The sequence below is a fragment of the Solea solea genome, chromosome 21, assembly GCF_958295425.1.
Source record: "Solea solea chromosome 21, fSolSol10.1, whole genome shotgun sequence".
Classification (NCBI taxonomy): domain Eukaryota; kingdom Metazoa; phylum Chordata; class Actinopteri; order Pleuronectiformes; family Soleidae; genus Solea; species Solea solea.
Genome location: NC_081154.1, coordinates 14,812,429 through 14,830,103, shown reverse-complemented (window position 1 = coordinate 14,830,103; position 17,675 = coordinate 14,812,429). Strand labels below are relative to the sequence as shown.

Here is a 17,675-nt window from a genome sequence, read left to right as displayed (position 1 = left end):
TAAGCAACAAAACCCAAAACCTAAACAAACACAGGCCAGCTTGAGTTTGCAATATCTTAAAAGTGTGTTTGCCACTTTATCTTGCAGTCCCAAAAATCTACAGACTTGGTGCAGGGAGTGAGTGGTTTACAAAGCGACACAAACTTAGGTAAACATCCTAAAATATCATGGACCTAGAGCATATTATTTGGTTAAATTAGTTTTCTGTGAGAGGGAGATTTAGTGTCTCGTTCAAAATCACCGAATTATCACTTTGAAGTAGCATTAATGATTTTTATTGACTCTTACAAGAAGATTCATCTTCAGAGTCACATCATTTTAAGCTCCAAGGTTTACACAATAATGGCCAGGTTACAGGCTCTCTGACATGATGACATTCTTTTATTTATGACTAATTTAAATTAAGACTGGTCACATGCAGATTTGATCACTTCTCCAAAAAAATCAACAACCTGAACCTGAACAGCCTTCATTTGGTTGAAATATGCATTGCAACCACCAGGGGTCTCTATATGTACGCATCAAACTAAGCATCAAACTTCTCAAATTTAGCAACATTACATCTTATTACATCATATTTGCAGTGAAACAAGAGACAGGTTAGACTTGTTCTTTGCTTTGTGATGATTAAGTCATTATCAGCTGAGATGGTATGAAGTGTCCAGTATGTCTTTCAGCTTGATGTGCAGGTGCATACCCACGAGAATGGGTGTGTATGTTGCAAGACAATAAAAAATAAAAAATAAATCAGTATCTTTGGAATGTGATATGTTTTTGTCTTTATATAAACAGGTGTGAGCCTTTTTAAATGATTTTTAGAACACAAATCCAGGTGTAGAAACAATTCAAAGATGATTAAGACAAATAGAGATGTCTCACTACTTAGATATTGTGGAAGTCAAATTCTAGAAAGAAGGTCAAAAGGTCAGGGAACCAGCACGTTTGGCTATAACTGAGGGAGTGGATACATCCAGGTGTGCTTTGTTCCAACTAATATTATTAGTGATCAGTTTGAAGATAAACAAAGCTGTTGTGCAATTAAGGCTTTTGGACAGCGTTCATGTTTTGACGAGTGATGCCGGCCAAGGTCAGGACGACCTTTTTCCAAAGTGCTGTGCTCATCTCAAGGAGGTTTCCAGTGAGGGAGCTTGGTACTTAGGAACAGTTGTCCCTTTTAATCAATTAGCCAAACAAATTCATTTTCAAATGATGTTCTTTCACCAAATCATCACGTTGTAGTGAGTTCAGAATTTGAAAATGAATTTAAATCCTTTTATTCCACAAACGTTACATAACAAAATGTGAACTAATGATTTCCAAATGCCAATGTTTGGAGTGTACTTTGAATGCATCACAGTTTGTTTATTTAGAAGTTGAAGCTATCACTTCACTTATCTCACGACAAATGATTATCTTATGAGTCACTGACAAATCTCTGTGGTTATGTGTCGACACTAGACGAATCAGATCTTCCCGGACAACACTAACAATGTACGGGGTCACTGGCTCCGTCTGACCTCGACATGTCTGCTCAAGCGTCTCTCATTCATTTATCTTCATGTCCTGCGTGAGAAAACCATTACTTGTAAGATTGTTCCCATGGCTGAGGAACTTTGAGGACTATTGTGTTTATGTTTTTAGGGGAAGAGTGTAACTGTTACTGTCTGAACGTTAGCCATACAAAAACAAGGCTGTTTTATTTTTGGCAGCATCAATTATGGAATTACAGTCTGTAGTTCTGTAGTTTTGTGACACATTTTTTTAATGATTTTCTTTTCACACCGCCACCACACTGAGAAACAGATACAACTAAATAATACAAATCATAAATACACAATTAGAAGGGAAAGAAAGGAAGAGAAAAAGAGGGCAAACAGGGGTACCATGCCTCTCACTTCCCACCGACAACCACAAGATAGTATGACATATTGTATATTGAACAATAAAGATTATCTCCATATTCAACTCCACCACCATGCTTGTGATGATAGTAATTTGGCTCAAAACTGTATGTTCCCCCTCACACTTAAATCCACATTTATCATTATGAATTGCTAATGTTAGAAATACATTTTATGTCTTTCTAGACAACAGAGGCCACCATCTTGCACTGCCATCAATCAAGAAGTTTTATTGTCATTATGAGGACATAATGAAATTTTTGCAGAGACTCCCGGCTTGAGGTACACAATAAAATAGCAAAAATAACGAAGGGCTTGACATTTAAATAGACATAACGAAAGGCATTTAAATAAGACACAACAAGAGACTTAACACTTAATGAGACACAACAAAATGTAAGACCCAACCAAATATAAAAATATAAAAGTACAGTGTGTGCAAAGTGTGTGCAAAGTAAAGTATATAAAACTACAAAGTGCAGTTTAGTGCAACGTTTAGTGCCATGTGCCATGTTTCTACAGCAGCTAAGATGGACTTAGCAGCCATGAATTTCCTGTGTATTTCGTATTATTACAATGTCCCATCTGATTCCCTGACATGCGTGGATAAGAAAGGAGTTTCACTCTACATGCTGAGTGGGTGATAAGACGTGTGACTTGTAACGAGATGAATGCGCGAGTGAATGGGTGTGAATGGGTGAATGGCAAGAACTAATCAATACTAGAAAGGCGTTATGTAAGCCCATTTACATGGGCACTGATTGATCTTTGCATTTGACACATAAATAACCTTTCTTGTCATGCATGGGCCTTTGTATAAAGGTCTGACGTACAAATGCCATTAAAATGTAAACAATTAACCTAAACAACACTTTAATCTGTATGCAGTTTACTCTCCACCCTTGATCAGTGTCCCGTCAAAGCTGAACATCTGCCGTTTGATTGAACATAAATCGAAGGTTTTATTCAGCTTTCAAAGATGAGCGAGGACTGTCGGGAGTGCTGCACTAAACACAGGTCTACAGTATGTTTATAAAGGGTGGAGAAGCTTGAGATGGTCTGCAGTGATAAGATTATGCTCAGTGAACCCTTCCCTCTGTATCTGTGACTGTTTATCGTATTGCTACCTCACTAAAAGAGTTTATCCAGGACATTGGAGAGCAGACACTTTGCACACGTCTTGGGGAAACTATATAACATGTCACTTGTATAACACACACAGCTTGGTGCAGTGAATGCCAGACCTTTAACTTGTTGCTGACTCATGCTTAAAGAAGAGCCTCGGGCGTATTTATAGACAGACCAATGCAGCATGAGTGACAAATTGTGTCCACTTGTGTTTGAACCTTTGTCAGACACAACGTGTCGCCATGTGCTGCTTGACAGCACTCTCCCTCTACATTATTTAACAGGGTTATGTGACTGGTACTAAATTACAGTGTCCAGTAACACGAGGTGGAACAGCTTATAGACGCATGGATGTTTGCCAAAATAAAACTTCTAAATCTGTGGTATTATCCGTGTTTAATCTGTTATCAAATCACACGAGAAAGAAAATAATGTTGTGGTTTAAAAAAAAGAAGCAAAAATGCTACTCTTTGCTCTACTTTGTTGTGTTAAAAGTCAGTAGCTGAACAACACCATTGTATAACTAGTTTCAATTTCAGTAAAGTAATGCTTTGCATTGTGTGTAAGAGAACATTCCTTAAACACAAACATATTAGCAGGTAATTACCAGTGTACTCAAAGAGCTTTAGAAATATATGAAAAACTACACTCTGCTACTCTGCTCTCAATCCTGGTCAGATCTACTTAATTAATGCAACAGTTAAAACAACTGAAGTAAAGGGATTGGTCAGGTCACTAAATAAAATATATTCCAAGTTAAGTCAACATTTTCCTTTTAGTACTAGAAACAGTTTGGATACCGCTCACTCCTCGTGTAACCAAATCCCACAGAGAAATTTTGCAGTTTTAACTTGCAGGAACACATTTAACTAATAAATGATGGCAGCGGCAGTGGATCAACAACTTCTTTTTGCTGTGGTGTAAAATGATTGATTTTCTCTGTGCAGGGAGTGAGTGGTTTAAACAAGCAAGTACTTGAGAAGGGTTCGATGTGAACAGCAGTTGAATGAGTCAGTTGCTCCATTAGTTTTTAGTTGGACAAGATAAAAACATTGATAAGATGTCAAAGACTAAAACAGGCACATTTTTACAAAGGAACCTTGAGGAAAAAGTTGTCTCACTCTGTATGTGTTTCAGGGTGGTGAACAGTCAGTATCCAGACGTGGAAAGAATACTGAAATATTAATATTATTAATATTAATATTAATTATACAAGTAAAAAAGTAGGTTGTGCAGGGGACACAAATCTCACATTCTTTGTTTTTAATTGAAGGCATACCTTTACAATGTGCTGACAAAATAAAAATATGTAAACACATAATGTATCAGTCAAAATGGGTCAAAGGTCACAAATGCTTTAACTTTCTCACTCACTCAGGGACCTTAATTAATGCCAATTCACCTGTCCTCATCATTCATTCACCTGTCCTCATCATTCATTCACCTGTCCTCAACTGTCCTCATCATTCACTTGTCCTCATCATTCATTCACCTGTCCACATCATTCTAAAAGTGTTTGGTGCATGAATGTGTTTATTTCTTTAACTTCAGGTCAACATTTATTTACTCAGTAACTGGTGTGATTTAAAATAAAGCAAAGTAAAGTACTTAAAATAAAACATACTTCAGTCAAAATAAAAAATAAAAAAAAATACACATTTAAAAAAATACTTAACCACTCAACTAAAGTAACGCGAGTAAATGTAATTCATCGCTTTGCACCTCTTTCAGTATCTCATATACAACCTCACCTCACTTCAGAAACTCCAAACGAACGTCAAACAAAAAAATATTTTTCCTTCTGTGCTTTTAATTTGAAAAGCCGCGGCGGATGTACTTATACTCATTCATGTAAACTTGACACAGTGGCTTAAACGGGAATACCCTCTGTGCTGCTGAAGGAGTCTCCTTTAAAAAAAAAAATCTTGATGGTGACTGGTATGCGGTTGCCGGAGCCGGGCATCTAGCCGACACCATCCCCGCCTGACTGCCGCTGCAGCACCGGTAGGCCTGTTCCTGTCTTAGCCCGCACCGGCTTTTCTATTTAACTGTCTGATTCCTTCAGTGTGCTTTGAAATTGTTTTGCATTTTAACCTTTTCTCGTTGTTATTTTAGAGAAATACGCGGTCAGATGTAGCGAATGCCTTCTGTCAGAGAGGAGGCGCGTTACAATGACTTTGATTGGTCACCTCTCTCATATGGGAATAGCTCTCCCGGGTTAAATTTAGACAGCTTAGTTAGGGTGTTAAACGTGTTCTATTAATAATGTAGGCGCTATGTGGTAGTGAAGGGTTCACTTGGCTTTATGCGTCCTTGCGGACTAACTGCGGGTTTTACAGGACATTTGGAGCAGCTGGAGTCTGATCCACTGTCAATCAGCTGACACTGTAACTGAATAAAATGGTGTGCGAGGCAAACATTTGATTTTGAAACCCAGATTATAGATCATATCTGAATGCAAACGTATTTGTTTGTATAGCACATTTTCCAGTATCTTTGATATGAACTCTGTTAGTGTTACTTTAACATTGCAAAATGGAATGTGTATGAAAGGTTTACTATAAGACAATGCAAAGAAAGGAAGATTGTCCAGTTAAGAATCTTCATGCAGATCTGCAGTTGTGTGGGATTTAGTTCCAGGGCTGTGGAGCACAGAAATTGAACACTACTTCTCCATGTTTAGTTTTAGTCTTGGAGGACAAATGGATGACCTGAGCGGTCGGGATGGATCAAAATGTTCACCCAAGTCATTTAAAGCCCCTTAAACATTAATTTCTCTCTAAATATCTCAATTTAAGCATCAGAGTTCTGTATATGAAACTAAATGTATATTTCCTAAGAGTTTCAAGGGCAAAAAACTTGAATTAAAAACACATGTTTTGCTCCATTCTGATGAAAGTCTCTTATTAGGCTTTAATTCAAGGTTGTTTTGATCATTGAACTGATTTGGCCCCAGATCTCAATGTCTCTAAGGTCACCTAGGGGGAGGGGAGGGTGTGGTATCCTGTGATACTGTGATTTATTTACTGTATTTACATAGGTGATTGACACAAAAAGGCTCCGAGTGATATTAAGCCAACACTGCTAGTTATTAAAATGCTCAACAATGACTTTGTTTCATGCATTTTGGCAGAAGTTTGCACCAAATGTGACCACATTACCACTTACCACAAATCCCAGCTGACATAGGGTGAAAGGCAGGGTACAGACTAGACAGGTCGCCAGTTTTGCCCAAATTATGACATAATAATTTGGTTTATTTGCAAATATTATTTGGTTAAAACATAGAAAGTGGACACTCTAAATTGACCCCAGCCACGAGGGGGTTACATCTAGTGTACTTCTTGTTCTGGCCCCAAGCCTGGATAAATCCTGGAGGGTTTACGTCAGGAAGAGCATCCGGCGTAAAAAAAAAAAAAAAAAAGAATATGTGGATCATCCACTGTGGGGACCCCTAGAGATAAAAAAGAATTGGTCATAATTTAGAAAAGTAAAATACTCTCATTGTGCTCACTCTAGTCGAATTTAAATCCATTTAATACGTTATTTTACAAAGGTATTTGAATGTGACATAAATAGGAGTTCCTTAAAAGCAGTGATTTGTCTAGCAGAGGAGGAGGTAAACTTGTTTTAACCACTCCTGGTTTGTCCTCACTGCCCCCTGTTTGTCCAACTTATGGTGCAAATATGCTGTAACATAACAACTCAAGTTACAGCATGCCTTTCCCCCGAGAAAACCCTGAGATAAACGGATCTGTAAATATGGACCTGGCACTGAACTGATGATAAAATGTAGAGTAGAGTTAGATAGAGTTTCTCTTCCCCCCCCCCCAACTTAGAGGAATGAGTGCAATTACGGTTAGGAAATGTTCAACTATGTGCCCCAAATCATCATCATCATCGTGTGATTTGTACTTTCCGCAAGATAAAAGCCATTTAACATTGTTTTCTGTCACTGAGTTTACATGTTTAAATACTTTCCTTTACTCTTGTAAACATGTACTGCCTCTACAATCTCTGGCCTAATAAGGAGGACTCATGCATGTTGTTTTTTTATGTTTACATGACCATAATAGAGGGTGTAAAACAAATAGTTACGTTCTTCACCTTACGTACATAAAGTGTCACCATTGCAACCCATTATGAACCAAATTCTTTCATGAAATCATGCATCTGAGGTCCTGGCATCCAATTTATGTTTATTTATTCTACGATTTGTCATCATTTTGACCCATTTTCCTATGTTTGGCATAGGTGTAAATGTTCTAGTGTTGTATAATAGATGGAGGCCTATGCAGAAAATACTGAAAATGAATGAATTTGGGGTGTTTTTATGATCAGAAAAAAACTGCAAATTATTATTATTATTATTATTATTTTTATGATCAGAAAAATAACAATTGTTTTATTGCTCTTTTTACAGATGGGACATTTGTGGCATTTACAGTGCTGAGAGTAAGTGACACTTCGCAAGGTTATTGGCATTCAGTCACACGTCCTCGGCAGAGCTATATGTCCAAAGTAAGTTCATTTTAACTTTATGTTATAATGTTCATGTAATTGTATTTGAAAAAGGGTGAAATGCAAAAAGAATCCTCATGATTTAGATAAATGGTTAGATAAATTGGTTTAATGTTGCTTAAAAAGACATCATTTTAATAGCAGTTTTTAGAGAGTGGACATTTTTTGCACTTGAGGTCAAGAACGTAAAAAAAGGTTGTATGAGTGCACATGCAAGGACCAGTCTTTTATTTTCCTTTCACATGCAGCTATTAACATGTTCTTTTTAGAGTTGTCTGCAATAGTTGAGTTCAGAGAGTTCATACTCTGTTGCTGACAGTGCGTAATTGCTCTCACCTCCTTTTCTTAGAGCAGACCACCCACCACACACCAAAGATGTCAGCCCCCTCAAATGTCACATATGCAACGCCGCAGGAACCGCGCTTCTTGGTGTTGTTTGACTTCGACGAGACCCTCATTAACCACAACAGTGACGATGCCGTGTTGCGCGCCATGCCGTGCCAGCAGCTTCCCGACTGGCTGAAAAACAGCTTCAGGGACGGGCAATACAACGAGTATATGCAGAAGGTCCTGGCCTACATGGCGGATCAGAACGTGTCCGAGGACTCCATCCATTCAGCAATAGTGAAGATCCCACCAACGCCTGGCCTCCTGAGCCTCGTCCAGTTTTTGCAAAACCAAAAGCAGGACTTTGAGTTAGTCGTGGTCTCTGACGCCAACATGTACTTCATCGAGAAGTGGCTGGAGGCCGCTGGACTGCGCCACCTTTTTCGAAAGATTTTTACCAACCCGGCCAGTTTTGATGAGAGCGGTCGGCTTGTGCTGCTCCCCTTCCACTCCCACTCGTGCCCCCGCTGTCCTGGCAACATGTGCAAGCAGGTGATTCTTCGGGAGTATCTGGCGATCCGGCAGAAAGAGCGCGGCGGTGCACCCTTCCAGAGGGTCTTCTATATCGGTGATGGTTCCAATGACATGTGTCCCTCTCTGGTTCTGGGGCCAAGGGACACAGCCTTCCCAAGGAGGGACTTCCCCATGCACAGGCTGCTGTTGGGGATACAGCAGTCTCAAAAGGTCACGTTCAAGGCAAATGTGGTTCCTTGGAACAGTGGGGAGGACATTGTGGACTGCCTGAAGAACATAATCAGCGAGAGATGAGATGATTTTACCTCAGCAACACCTGGTACAGTTTATAAAGATGTTCCAAACTAATTTGGATTCATTTTAAGCTACATTTTAAAAGGAATAGGAAAAAAAATGATTTTAGAAAAATAAGCGTATTCACTTTCTAGATGAGAAGAATGAGGCCATTCCAAGCCTAAATATAAAACTAGAGCATGGACCGTAATTGAAATTATTCTGATTTAAGAATTTAAATTTAACAAATTGAATTTGCTTAAACTTGATTAATGACATCAGTTAACCGTTTCATGAGGAGTCAATGGGCTCAGTCATTAGTTTCGGCTCTTCTGCAATGGGACATGATGTCAATTTTGTTAAGTATGTTCACATTTAAAGGAAAATAGATGATGAGGCACAACACACGAGTGCACATCAGTGTGTGATTGACAGCTGGTATCATCCAATAGGAGCCTGATTGCAGGTGACGTCTGTCTCATTGACTTATTCTGGTGAAATTGTGAACCTCAATGCGTCAAATAAGAGTTCACATTCTTATGGGGGACGGAAGACATCAGCTGCATGGCTAGCTTAGCTTACCACAAACTTTCATGCTCATTAAAGGGATGGTTCGGCATATTGGAAGAGCACTGACTGAGCTGTGAGCATCCCCTGCGTTGACTACCAGTTAGAGACACAGACTGTGAAAAGAAATGGCCTCAAGTGGGGACCGAGGAAATGAATTTAAGCCACCTCGCGCCTCGCCTTGTGAAATCTATGCTATTTCAAAACCTACATTTGTAATCTGCTTACTCACGACTGAGAAGTTTAGGAATCCACAGAAACTCACAAGTCGACTCCTAAAGCTTCTCCTTTTCTGCTCAAAACATAGTCTGGCACATGAAAGTGTGGAAAGAGTCAGTCTAGCTATTTCCCCCTTTCCAGTTTTGATTTTAGTTTTTATTTACCACACAGACGTGAGAGTCTCGTGTAAATCTCAGCCAGACAGAAGTGAAGCATATTTCCCAAACGTTTGAGTGTACATATAACAACTATCTTGATTAATGTGACATATACACCGTGTATCTGTTGCAGTATGATGAAGTAAATAGACTTTTCTTGTAATGCAAAGGTTGACGCAAACAGAGTCAATAATGGAGATATGCAGTATTGACTAACTTTTGACTCTGATCAAAAAGCTAAAGGTCTAGTTTGCTCCAGTGGAACTTAAATCCAACACAGTGAGCTCATTAACACATCACCCTCTTCGTCATCAGTTTAAATTACTTCTCACATGAATGTCTCACTCTGTGTGCGTGGAGATATATTAATCCAATCCATTTTTGGAGTGTCTGACATCCAAGGCCTTGACGGTTGACACAGAAGCAGGATCAGGTGTTATAGTAATACCTAGGACAATAGATCACATGTGTCGTGTCGGACGGGGACTAGGAAGGCATAGAGCGGGGATACGGTGACAGAGACTCGGGCAAACTACCTGTACCTGCACCCACTCTCAGTATTGATACCTAATCTAGGATTTGAGGACTAGAGCAGTAATCTACACCAGCATGAGATCCAAAGAGGGCAGAGTAGCCATAGGCCTGCACTTTGCCCCCACTATCCCTGGCACACAGAAACAAAGCATGGTGCAAATTACCAATTTAAGATTTTAAATTCAGTATTTAGTCGACTTCTATCCTATTTAACCATATAATAATGACAGATATGTTATATTTAGGAGGAGATTATTCTTTTTTTATGTTTGAATGCAGTTAAAGTAGAGTGTGACGGAATGGTGTCAGTATCAGCCTGTATCGTTATATTTGTAAAATTAACTCAACATATAACCTCACTAAATTCATGACAGGGACTGGGAAATGTATTCTATAATATATATAAGGGTGGAAACACTTGATTTTATTTTCGGCATTTTATTCTTTTTGTTCTAATTCATGTTCAGATTTTTTTTTAATCTCATGTACACTAATAGTCTATTGAAGGTTGTTTTCCTCTTTATACGCACATTAGTAAACAATCATGTGCACATGCAGAAAAAAAAGAGTATATTTATATTAATGTCATATGCTAATTGTTTCTAATTACATAAACCCATGTGCATCCTTTCAAAGCCATCACAGCCATCAAAAACGAAACATAGAGCCTTGAAAAAGCAAATATTTCCTTTAAGCAGTGTTTTTATTTCTCAGGGAGAATATAAGAGAGTACTTGTAAGTTAACAGAATAGGGATATATTTATAAAAAAAAAAACTAGATTTGCTGCTCAAGGAACAAAGAGTTTGACCCTGAGATGTTTGGCGAGAAGAAGAGTGAAGCTCTGTGAGCTTTTACTCGCTTTGACGCTGGAGTGACAGTTAAGCGTTACTTTAATTTTCTGTGAACTGGTGAGACATCCAGGAGGTTCGTGCAATAATAACAAGTAGTGTACTTGACGTGATTGAGAAGAGATTTAATAACAGTACAGTGGATGTTTTTTTCCCCCCCACATCATCGAACTATAGTGTTTTAGTATCCTTTCAAAATGACTTCACAACAACCGAGTAAAACAAGGTCATGTGTTGTTACAACGAGACTCTGATCGATTGATATTATACGTGTTGCTTTTCCATTTATGGTTCAGCTGTTTTGTTTGTTTTGAGTTTGTGTTTTTAATCAAAAATGTAGATAATGCATCAATGTAACAGGAATATAAAGCCATTATCTGATCCATGTGGTGTTGTTGTGTGCTTCACGGCTGTGACTCACTGGTATTAACACACATACAGTGTGACTCATATATGGATAAAGGTCTTTATATAACCATACATGGAAATGGAAATAATCCATGGAAGTGTCATATTACCAATACACTGCAGTGATGTGGATCTCTCTCTCTAATGAACTTGTTATTTTACTATTTCAAGTGTCAACAAAGGGTTAGGGAAATTGGGTATGACATGCAGCTTTTGGTTTTAACGAAAGTGTGTCCTCCCTATTTGAAAACGTTAAACTAGATCTAAAGGAATGGGAAGCACTTCACTTCTCCCTTGCAGGTAAAGTGAATTGCATTAAAATGAATATAATCCCTAAATGTGTTTCAATGTATGCAATGATTAGGTTTCTATCATTTATATGGAATGGAACAACCCCTACAGTACACAGGAAGTTACTGCAGAGGCCTTTGTTGTCATTACTGGGCTGCAAATCATTCAAAAAATCATTTACAGGCTCCATATTGCAGACAAACAAACAGACACTGTCTCACATTTCTGATTCAAAGGTTGTCTAACCATCGACCCTGTACGCAATCATCCCCTTTTCCTCCAGCCAGATTAGAGCCGATATTCAATATTTTGCTAAAAGCAAGGTGTGGTCAAATGTATAGACATGAACATAAACTGTGTGTTTGCAAATCGTATCAATTTATCACAGAAATGAAACCTTCCCCATTTCGACTCTTATCAGAAAGATAAGAGGAGATATCTTTTAACCTCAAAAGGAAGATTTTAATCATCTATGACTTTATCTCCTCTGGTAAGAATGTGACCCTATCAAAGATCAGGGCAAATGAGTTAAAGGAGGAAGAGGACAATAACAGAACCTCACATGCTGAGTATAATTCAGTTTCACATCATGCTCATTCTTAGTAAGATTATCTATAATCGACTCTAAAAATAGATGTGAAAGGTGTGACAGAGCCCCTGACAACTCACCCCATGTGTTCCTGATCATGTCCTGTCATGATGTCAATGATTTTCAAAATATTATCAAGATTAGGTTATTTGGGGTCACAGACAGAAAACAAACATAAACATAATTGCTTTCCCAACTCTTCTAGCTCACAGAAGAATATCATTACATAGTAAATCAACAAAATCACCCATATAGAAACAAATCAATTCAACCAACTCAACGGGTCATGGGGCAAATCCTTTTCTGTTAGGAAACCAACATTTATTTTTATTCTAAATGTGTTTATTTGGTTTGCCCTTCTGTCTGTTTAAGTAGATCAGCAGTAGCACAGATACCCAATAACACTTTTCAGTGCTACAGTTTATCTTTGCTTGTATAAAAAAAAATTTTAATGATAAATTGTGAACATGTTTGAAATGAGCACGTCATGTGATATAAGTAAAACAGTTTACAATGAGATTGATCAGAAGGTCAAGGAGCCAGGATATTTGAAAAGTCGATGAGGTGAGGGGCCAAACTCAGACATATATTATGAGTAAACAACATCATAAGACATAAGACAATAGAGCACAGCATCATGTACAGACAAATCAAAACACATGACGCACAGACAAGCGATAATACAGTTTATTGATATTCATACTCATATTCATCACTTACTTTCATGGCTACCTAAGTCTTTCTGCCAGTTATTGAAACTGAAGTGATTTGGTTTTTGTTCTTTCCAGTTCATCAAAAATAATTCATAAAAACAAGTGACCCATTTATTAGACAGACTAGTGGACATTGGGGTGTTTTCACATTTACAACAGAAATACAATTTCTAAGTGACTTCATTTCAGATCCTCCTCACTAGAGGGCAGTACTGTGGGAGCAGTGTCAGCACAGGAGTGGAAGGAACTTGCATGGTGCGATGTATGTGACCTTTGCAGTTTAATGGAAGATAAGTTGCCTGACGTGGAATGTGCAACAGTTTGTAAAGCGCTGAAACAGCTCTCCCTCTGGAGATGGGGGTGGTGATTGCAGGGAAGAGGCAGTGAGCAGTCTCATTAATGCGTCCCTTTAAACAGAGTGACTTGTTGCTATTGTGGCAAAGGCAGAGAGGCAGAGGAGGGAGGAACAAAGGAAGCCCGGAGAGACAGGAGTGTCTTTGTTTTCAGGGGGACATGCAGATACAGTTTAAACACTGTTTAAACTTGAAATAGAAATAAACCATTAAAAATACCGTCATAAATCAGTCGAAGCTGTAGCAGTGTTATGAAGCCTGACCAGTGGCCTTTCTCCTTTATATTATAACACACTTTCTCTTGTGGGGCATAGAAGGTAAAATAAAAGTTGAAAAAAACTTATTTAAAAACAAATAATAATTATTAATTAAAATGTTCATATAAAGTGATCACAGTCTGGGTTGTCAGCTGTTGTTTATCTTGAGTCTCACAAGTGTCATTAATGTACAGTATTCCTGCCTATTCCAGTATTTACATCCCTTTCCTGAAAACACAATTTGGTATGTCTTTGTGACTCTTGACCGTCTCCTCCAGTCTCTGGTGCAAATATCACGGTCAACCCTGTTTAATGAGTTCAAGTCACGTCCACCAGGCTTCTCTTAGTTCACATTGTGTAGAACAGAAACATTAGTGATGCAGACGTCAGTGTGCAGTAGCTCTTTGTTTAAAAAAACACCAACAACACTTTAAATTCCAGTGAAGTGGAAAGAAGTGTGTTAGTGACCACCTTACCAAAAGTGTTTGGAAATGAGGTTTTAAATTGTGTAAAATTCAGCTTCACTCTCTGCTCTGAGACACCGAGATGCTGAGTTTGCTTTAGAAGTCAATAGTCTACTTACACATACACGCTTTTATCCAGAAAACTGTACACAAGCTGCCGCTTGTTAAACTAAGGCCATACAAAGTTGGCTTAATTAACACTTTTGCACACACACACGTGCAAAAAGTGCCACTAAAGATTTATTGTACATTAGAAGGACACTTGGGTTGCATGATAGTTTCTGGTTGTCTGTACACTAAGAGGTGAAACGCTGCCCTCCACAGTTCGAAGTTCTTAATCACAGTTTGAGGTTCTTTTTTTTAGGTGTTTTTTTTTGTGTTAGTTTTAATAGTAATTCAAATCTCTGTACTTCACACCCACTCTATGCTGCAGTGACTGCTGTCTGCATCTGCTTTGCTGGAGGCATGTCCGTTGACTCGCTGGTGTTTACCTTCTCTGTGAGCCCTGCTGTGCTTGTTACTGAGGCCCTGCCATTCACAGTAGACCTGTGTGTCAGCCCGCGGCTTCTTCTTGCTCTGACTTAAATCATTCTTAACACTTTCCGGGTCACATTCCAATCCTGCTCCGGCCAGGTTGTCAGTGTGTATGTTGTGCTGCTGTCTCTCCCCTTGGACTATGTTCATGTGGTTCTGTCTGCAGGTCATTTTTGTTTTAGCCAGATCCGTGATGGACACTTGTCACTTTGTCATAGTTTCTTGTAAAAACCACACAGGGCTTGATATCGTCCCGATATGAAGATGATATATTGTGGAAACTAGAGCATCTGTTGGGATCCTCACTAGTCAACTCAGCCTGTGTCAAACTGCCTTCTTCATCAAGGGTCTTCACGCAGCAGCAGCAGCAGCTGACGATGTCACAGACAGCTCTGACTCCCAAGTGAATCATCTCCAGTATATTGAGTAACAGACAGAGGACAGAGACGGCATACATGATGAGCAGAAAGATGGTTTTCTCAGAGGGGCGAGACACGTAGCAGGACACGGTGTGAGGGCAGGGATCGACTGAGCACAAAAAGGTGTGCGGTACTGAAAATCCATACAGGTAATACTGTCCCCACAGGAACGCAGCCTCCAGCAGAGTGCGGACCAAGAGCTGAAACACATAAATGCACATCAGTCCGTCTTTTTTGATGTACCGGTGCCCATCATGCCGTGTCCTAACATTTGTTTGACCGTCACCGCCGTCTCCTTTTGCTGGTCCAGCACCATCAGTCAGCAGCTCGACCACTTCATTGATCACTTGTTCTTCCCCATGGTCATTCTCAGCCTCTTCAAATCCCCGATGCTGCTTTCTTGAGCAAAGGCAGTGGTGCTTCTTGGGTTTCCTCACATCTCTGCCGTCTGCCTGTTTTTCCATACGCGCAATCTTGTTGACAGCATATCCCAGGTAAACGAGTAAAGGTGTGGTTATCAGGACAATTTGGAAGACCCAGAAGCGGACATGCGAGAGTGGAGCAAAGGCGTCATAGCACATGTTGTCACAGCCCGGCTGTAGTGTGTTGCAGAGAAACTTGCTCTGCTCATCATAGTAGATAGACTCTCCTCCTACTACTGTCAGCACAATGCGGAACACGATGAGCACAGTTAGCCAGAGCTTGCCCACAAATGTGGAGTGGTTCTGGCTTTCCTCCAGCAGACGGGTCAGGAGAGCCCAACTCATGGTCGTGGCACAAAAACTGCAGTTAATCAGAGAGCATAAATTGTTTACATTTGTGCAAGTATATACATTAATACATAGACCAACAAGCTAAATAAATAACTTACTGTGCCTTGTTTCTGCCTTTTAAGTGTCAGTGAGAAATAAAGAGAGAGAATTACAAAGGACTTTCATGTGGATGATAAAGCAGTAGTAGATGGATGGATATGGATTTATCTTTGATTGGGTTCTGAGCTTTGTCTTTGAATGGCTTTGATGAATACGTCAAAGTCAAAGTCAAAGTCAGCTTTATTGTCAATTCTTCACATGTACCAGACATACAAAGAATCGAGAGGACGTTTCTCATTCGCCTGCGGTGAAAACAGTTAAAGTGCACAGGCACAACAGATGGACAGACATTTCCTAATACTAAAACTAAAATACAAAAAATTACTAAAATTTAAACATATAAAATATACAGCAACGATACAAATAACAATACAAATAGTGCAAAAAAAGGCAGATGTAATGGTAGTAGGTGTATTTGTACTGTAAAAGTAAATAAATAACTAGCAGTCCGAAAAAATATATAAACAGTATAAACAGTGTAATATATAGTATGTAAAAAAATAACAGCCAGAGAAATATTAACAGTATAAACAGTGTAGTGAATAAATAACAGCCGGTATAAACAGTGTAACAATATAGTGTGTGTGTGTATGTGTGTGTGTGGGGGGGGGGGGGGTTCAGCTCCCTGACAGCCTGAGGGATGTGGCTGGGGGGTAGAAGGGGAGAGAATTTAGCTTCCTGACAGCTTGGTGGATGAAGGTTTTTGTGAGTCTGGTGGAGCGGGCACGGAGGCTCCTGTACCTTCTTCCAGACGGCAGGAGGGTGAACAGACTGTGAGCAGGGTGACTGGCGTCGCTCACAATCGAGGTGGCTTTACGGTTGAGGCGGGTGGAGTATATGTCTTGTAGGGAGGGGAGTGGGGCACCAATGATTTTTTCCAGCTGTATTCACTATGCGTTGAAGTGATCTCCTGCTGTACTCAGTACAGCTCCCGCCCCAGAAAGTGATGCAGCTGGACAGGATGCTTTCGATGGTGCCCCGGTAGAATGAGCACATGATGGTTGAGGGAGCTTTCGCTCGCTTGAGTTTATGGAGGAAGTAGAGGCGCCGCTGGGCTTTCTTCGCCAGTAATGCAGTGTTGGTGGTCCAGGAGAGGTCCTTGCTGATGTACACCCCCAGGAATTTGGGGGGTGTACTCTCTCCACAGCAGCAACATCGATGGTCAGTGGTGGGCGTACGGTGTGGCCTCTCCGGAAGTCAACAACAATCTCCTTGGTTTTGCTGACATTCAGCAGGAGGTTGTTGTCTCAACACCACACGGTCAGAAGGTTGACCTCCTTCCTGTAGTGGGTCTCATCGTTGATGGTTGATGATGAGACCCACCAGAGTTGTGTTGTCCGCAAACTTCACCTGTAGTGAAGCTGTATGTATGTGTGCTGTATGTTGATGTGCAGTTGTGAGTCAGCAGGGTGAAGAGCAGGGGACTGAGCACACAGCCTTGGGGGGAGGGCCCTGTGCTGAGTGTGATGCTGCTTGAGGTGTTATTTCCGACACATACTACTTGTGGCCTCTCACTGAGGAAGTCCAACAGTCAGTTGCAAAGGGAGGTGTTGAGTCCCAGCTGGTCCAGTTTACAGATGAGCTGCTGTGGGATTATGGTATTGAATGCTGAAATGCTGAACTAAAGTCTATGAACAGCATTCTCACATATGAGTCTGATGTGTCCAGGTGGGTGAGGGCTGAGCAGATTGCATCCTCTGTGGAACGTTTGGCTCGGTATGCAAACTGAAAGGGGTCCAGGGTGGGGGGGAGGATGGACTTAAT

The 17,675-nt window shown here is 39.9% G+C and overlaps 2 protein-coding genes across 2 annotated transcripts; one reads left to right on the top strand and one right to left on the bottom strand.

Moving 5' to 3' along the window:
- The first annotated feature begins 4,904 nt into the window (after positions 1-4,904).
- Positions 4,905-8,938, top strand: LOC131448974 (probable phosphatase phospho1). Its single transcript, XM_058621822.1, has 3 exons — positions 4,905-5,033; positions 7,453-7,550; positions 7,900-8,938. The coding sequence occupies exon 3, from the start codon at positions 7,926-7,928 to the stop codon at positions 8,703-8,705; it is 780 nt and encodes a 259-aa protein (XP_058477805.1). The 5' UTR covers positions 4,905-5,033; positions 7,453-7,550; positions 7,900-7,925; the 3' UTR covers positions 8,706-8,938.
- Positions 8,939-11,904: 2,966 nt separating this feature from the next.
- On the bottom strand, positions 11,905-16,317 carry LOC131448147 (gap junction gamma-1 protein-like). The gene is given in 3 exon segments (XM_058620291.1): positions 11,905-14,827; positions 14,829-15,822; positions 15,911-16,317. Coding segments are annotated over 2 exon segments (1,308 nt in total). The 5' UTR covers positions 15,807-15,822; positions 15,911-16,317; the 3' UTR covers positions 11,905-14,497.
- Positions 16,318-17,675: the final 1,358 nt, after the last annotated feature.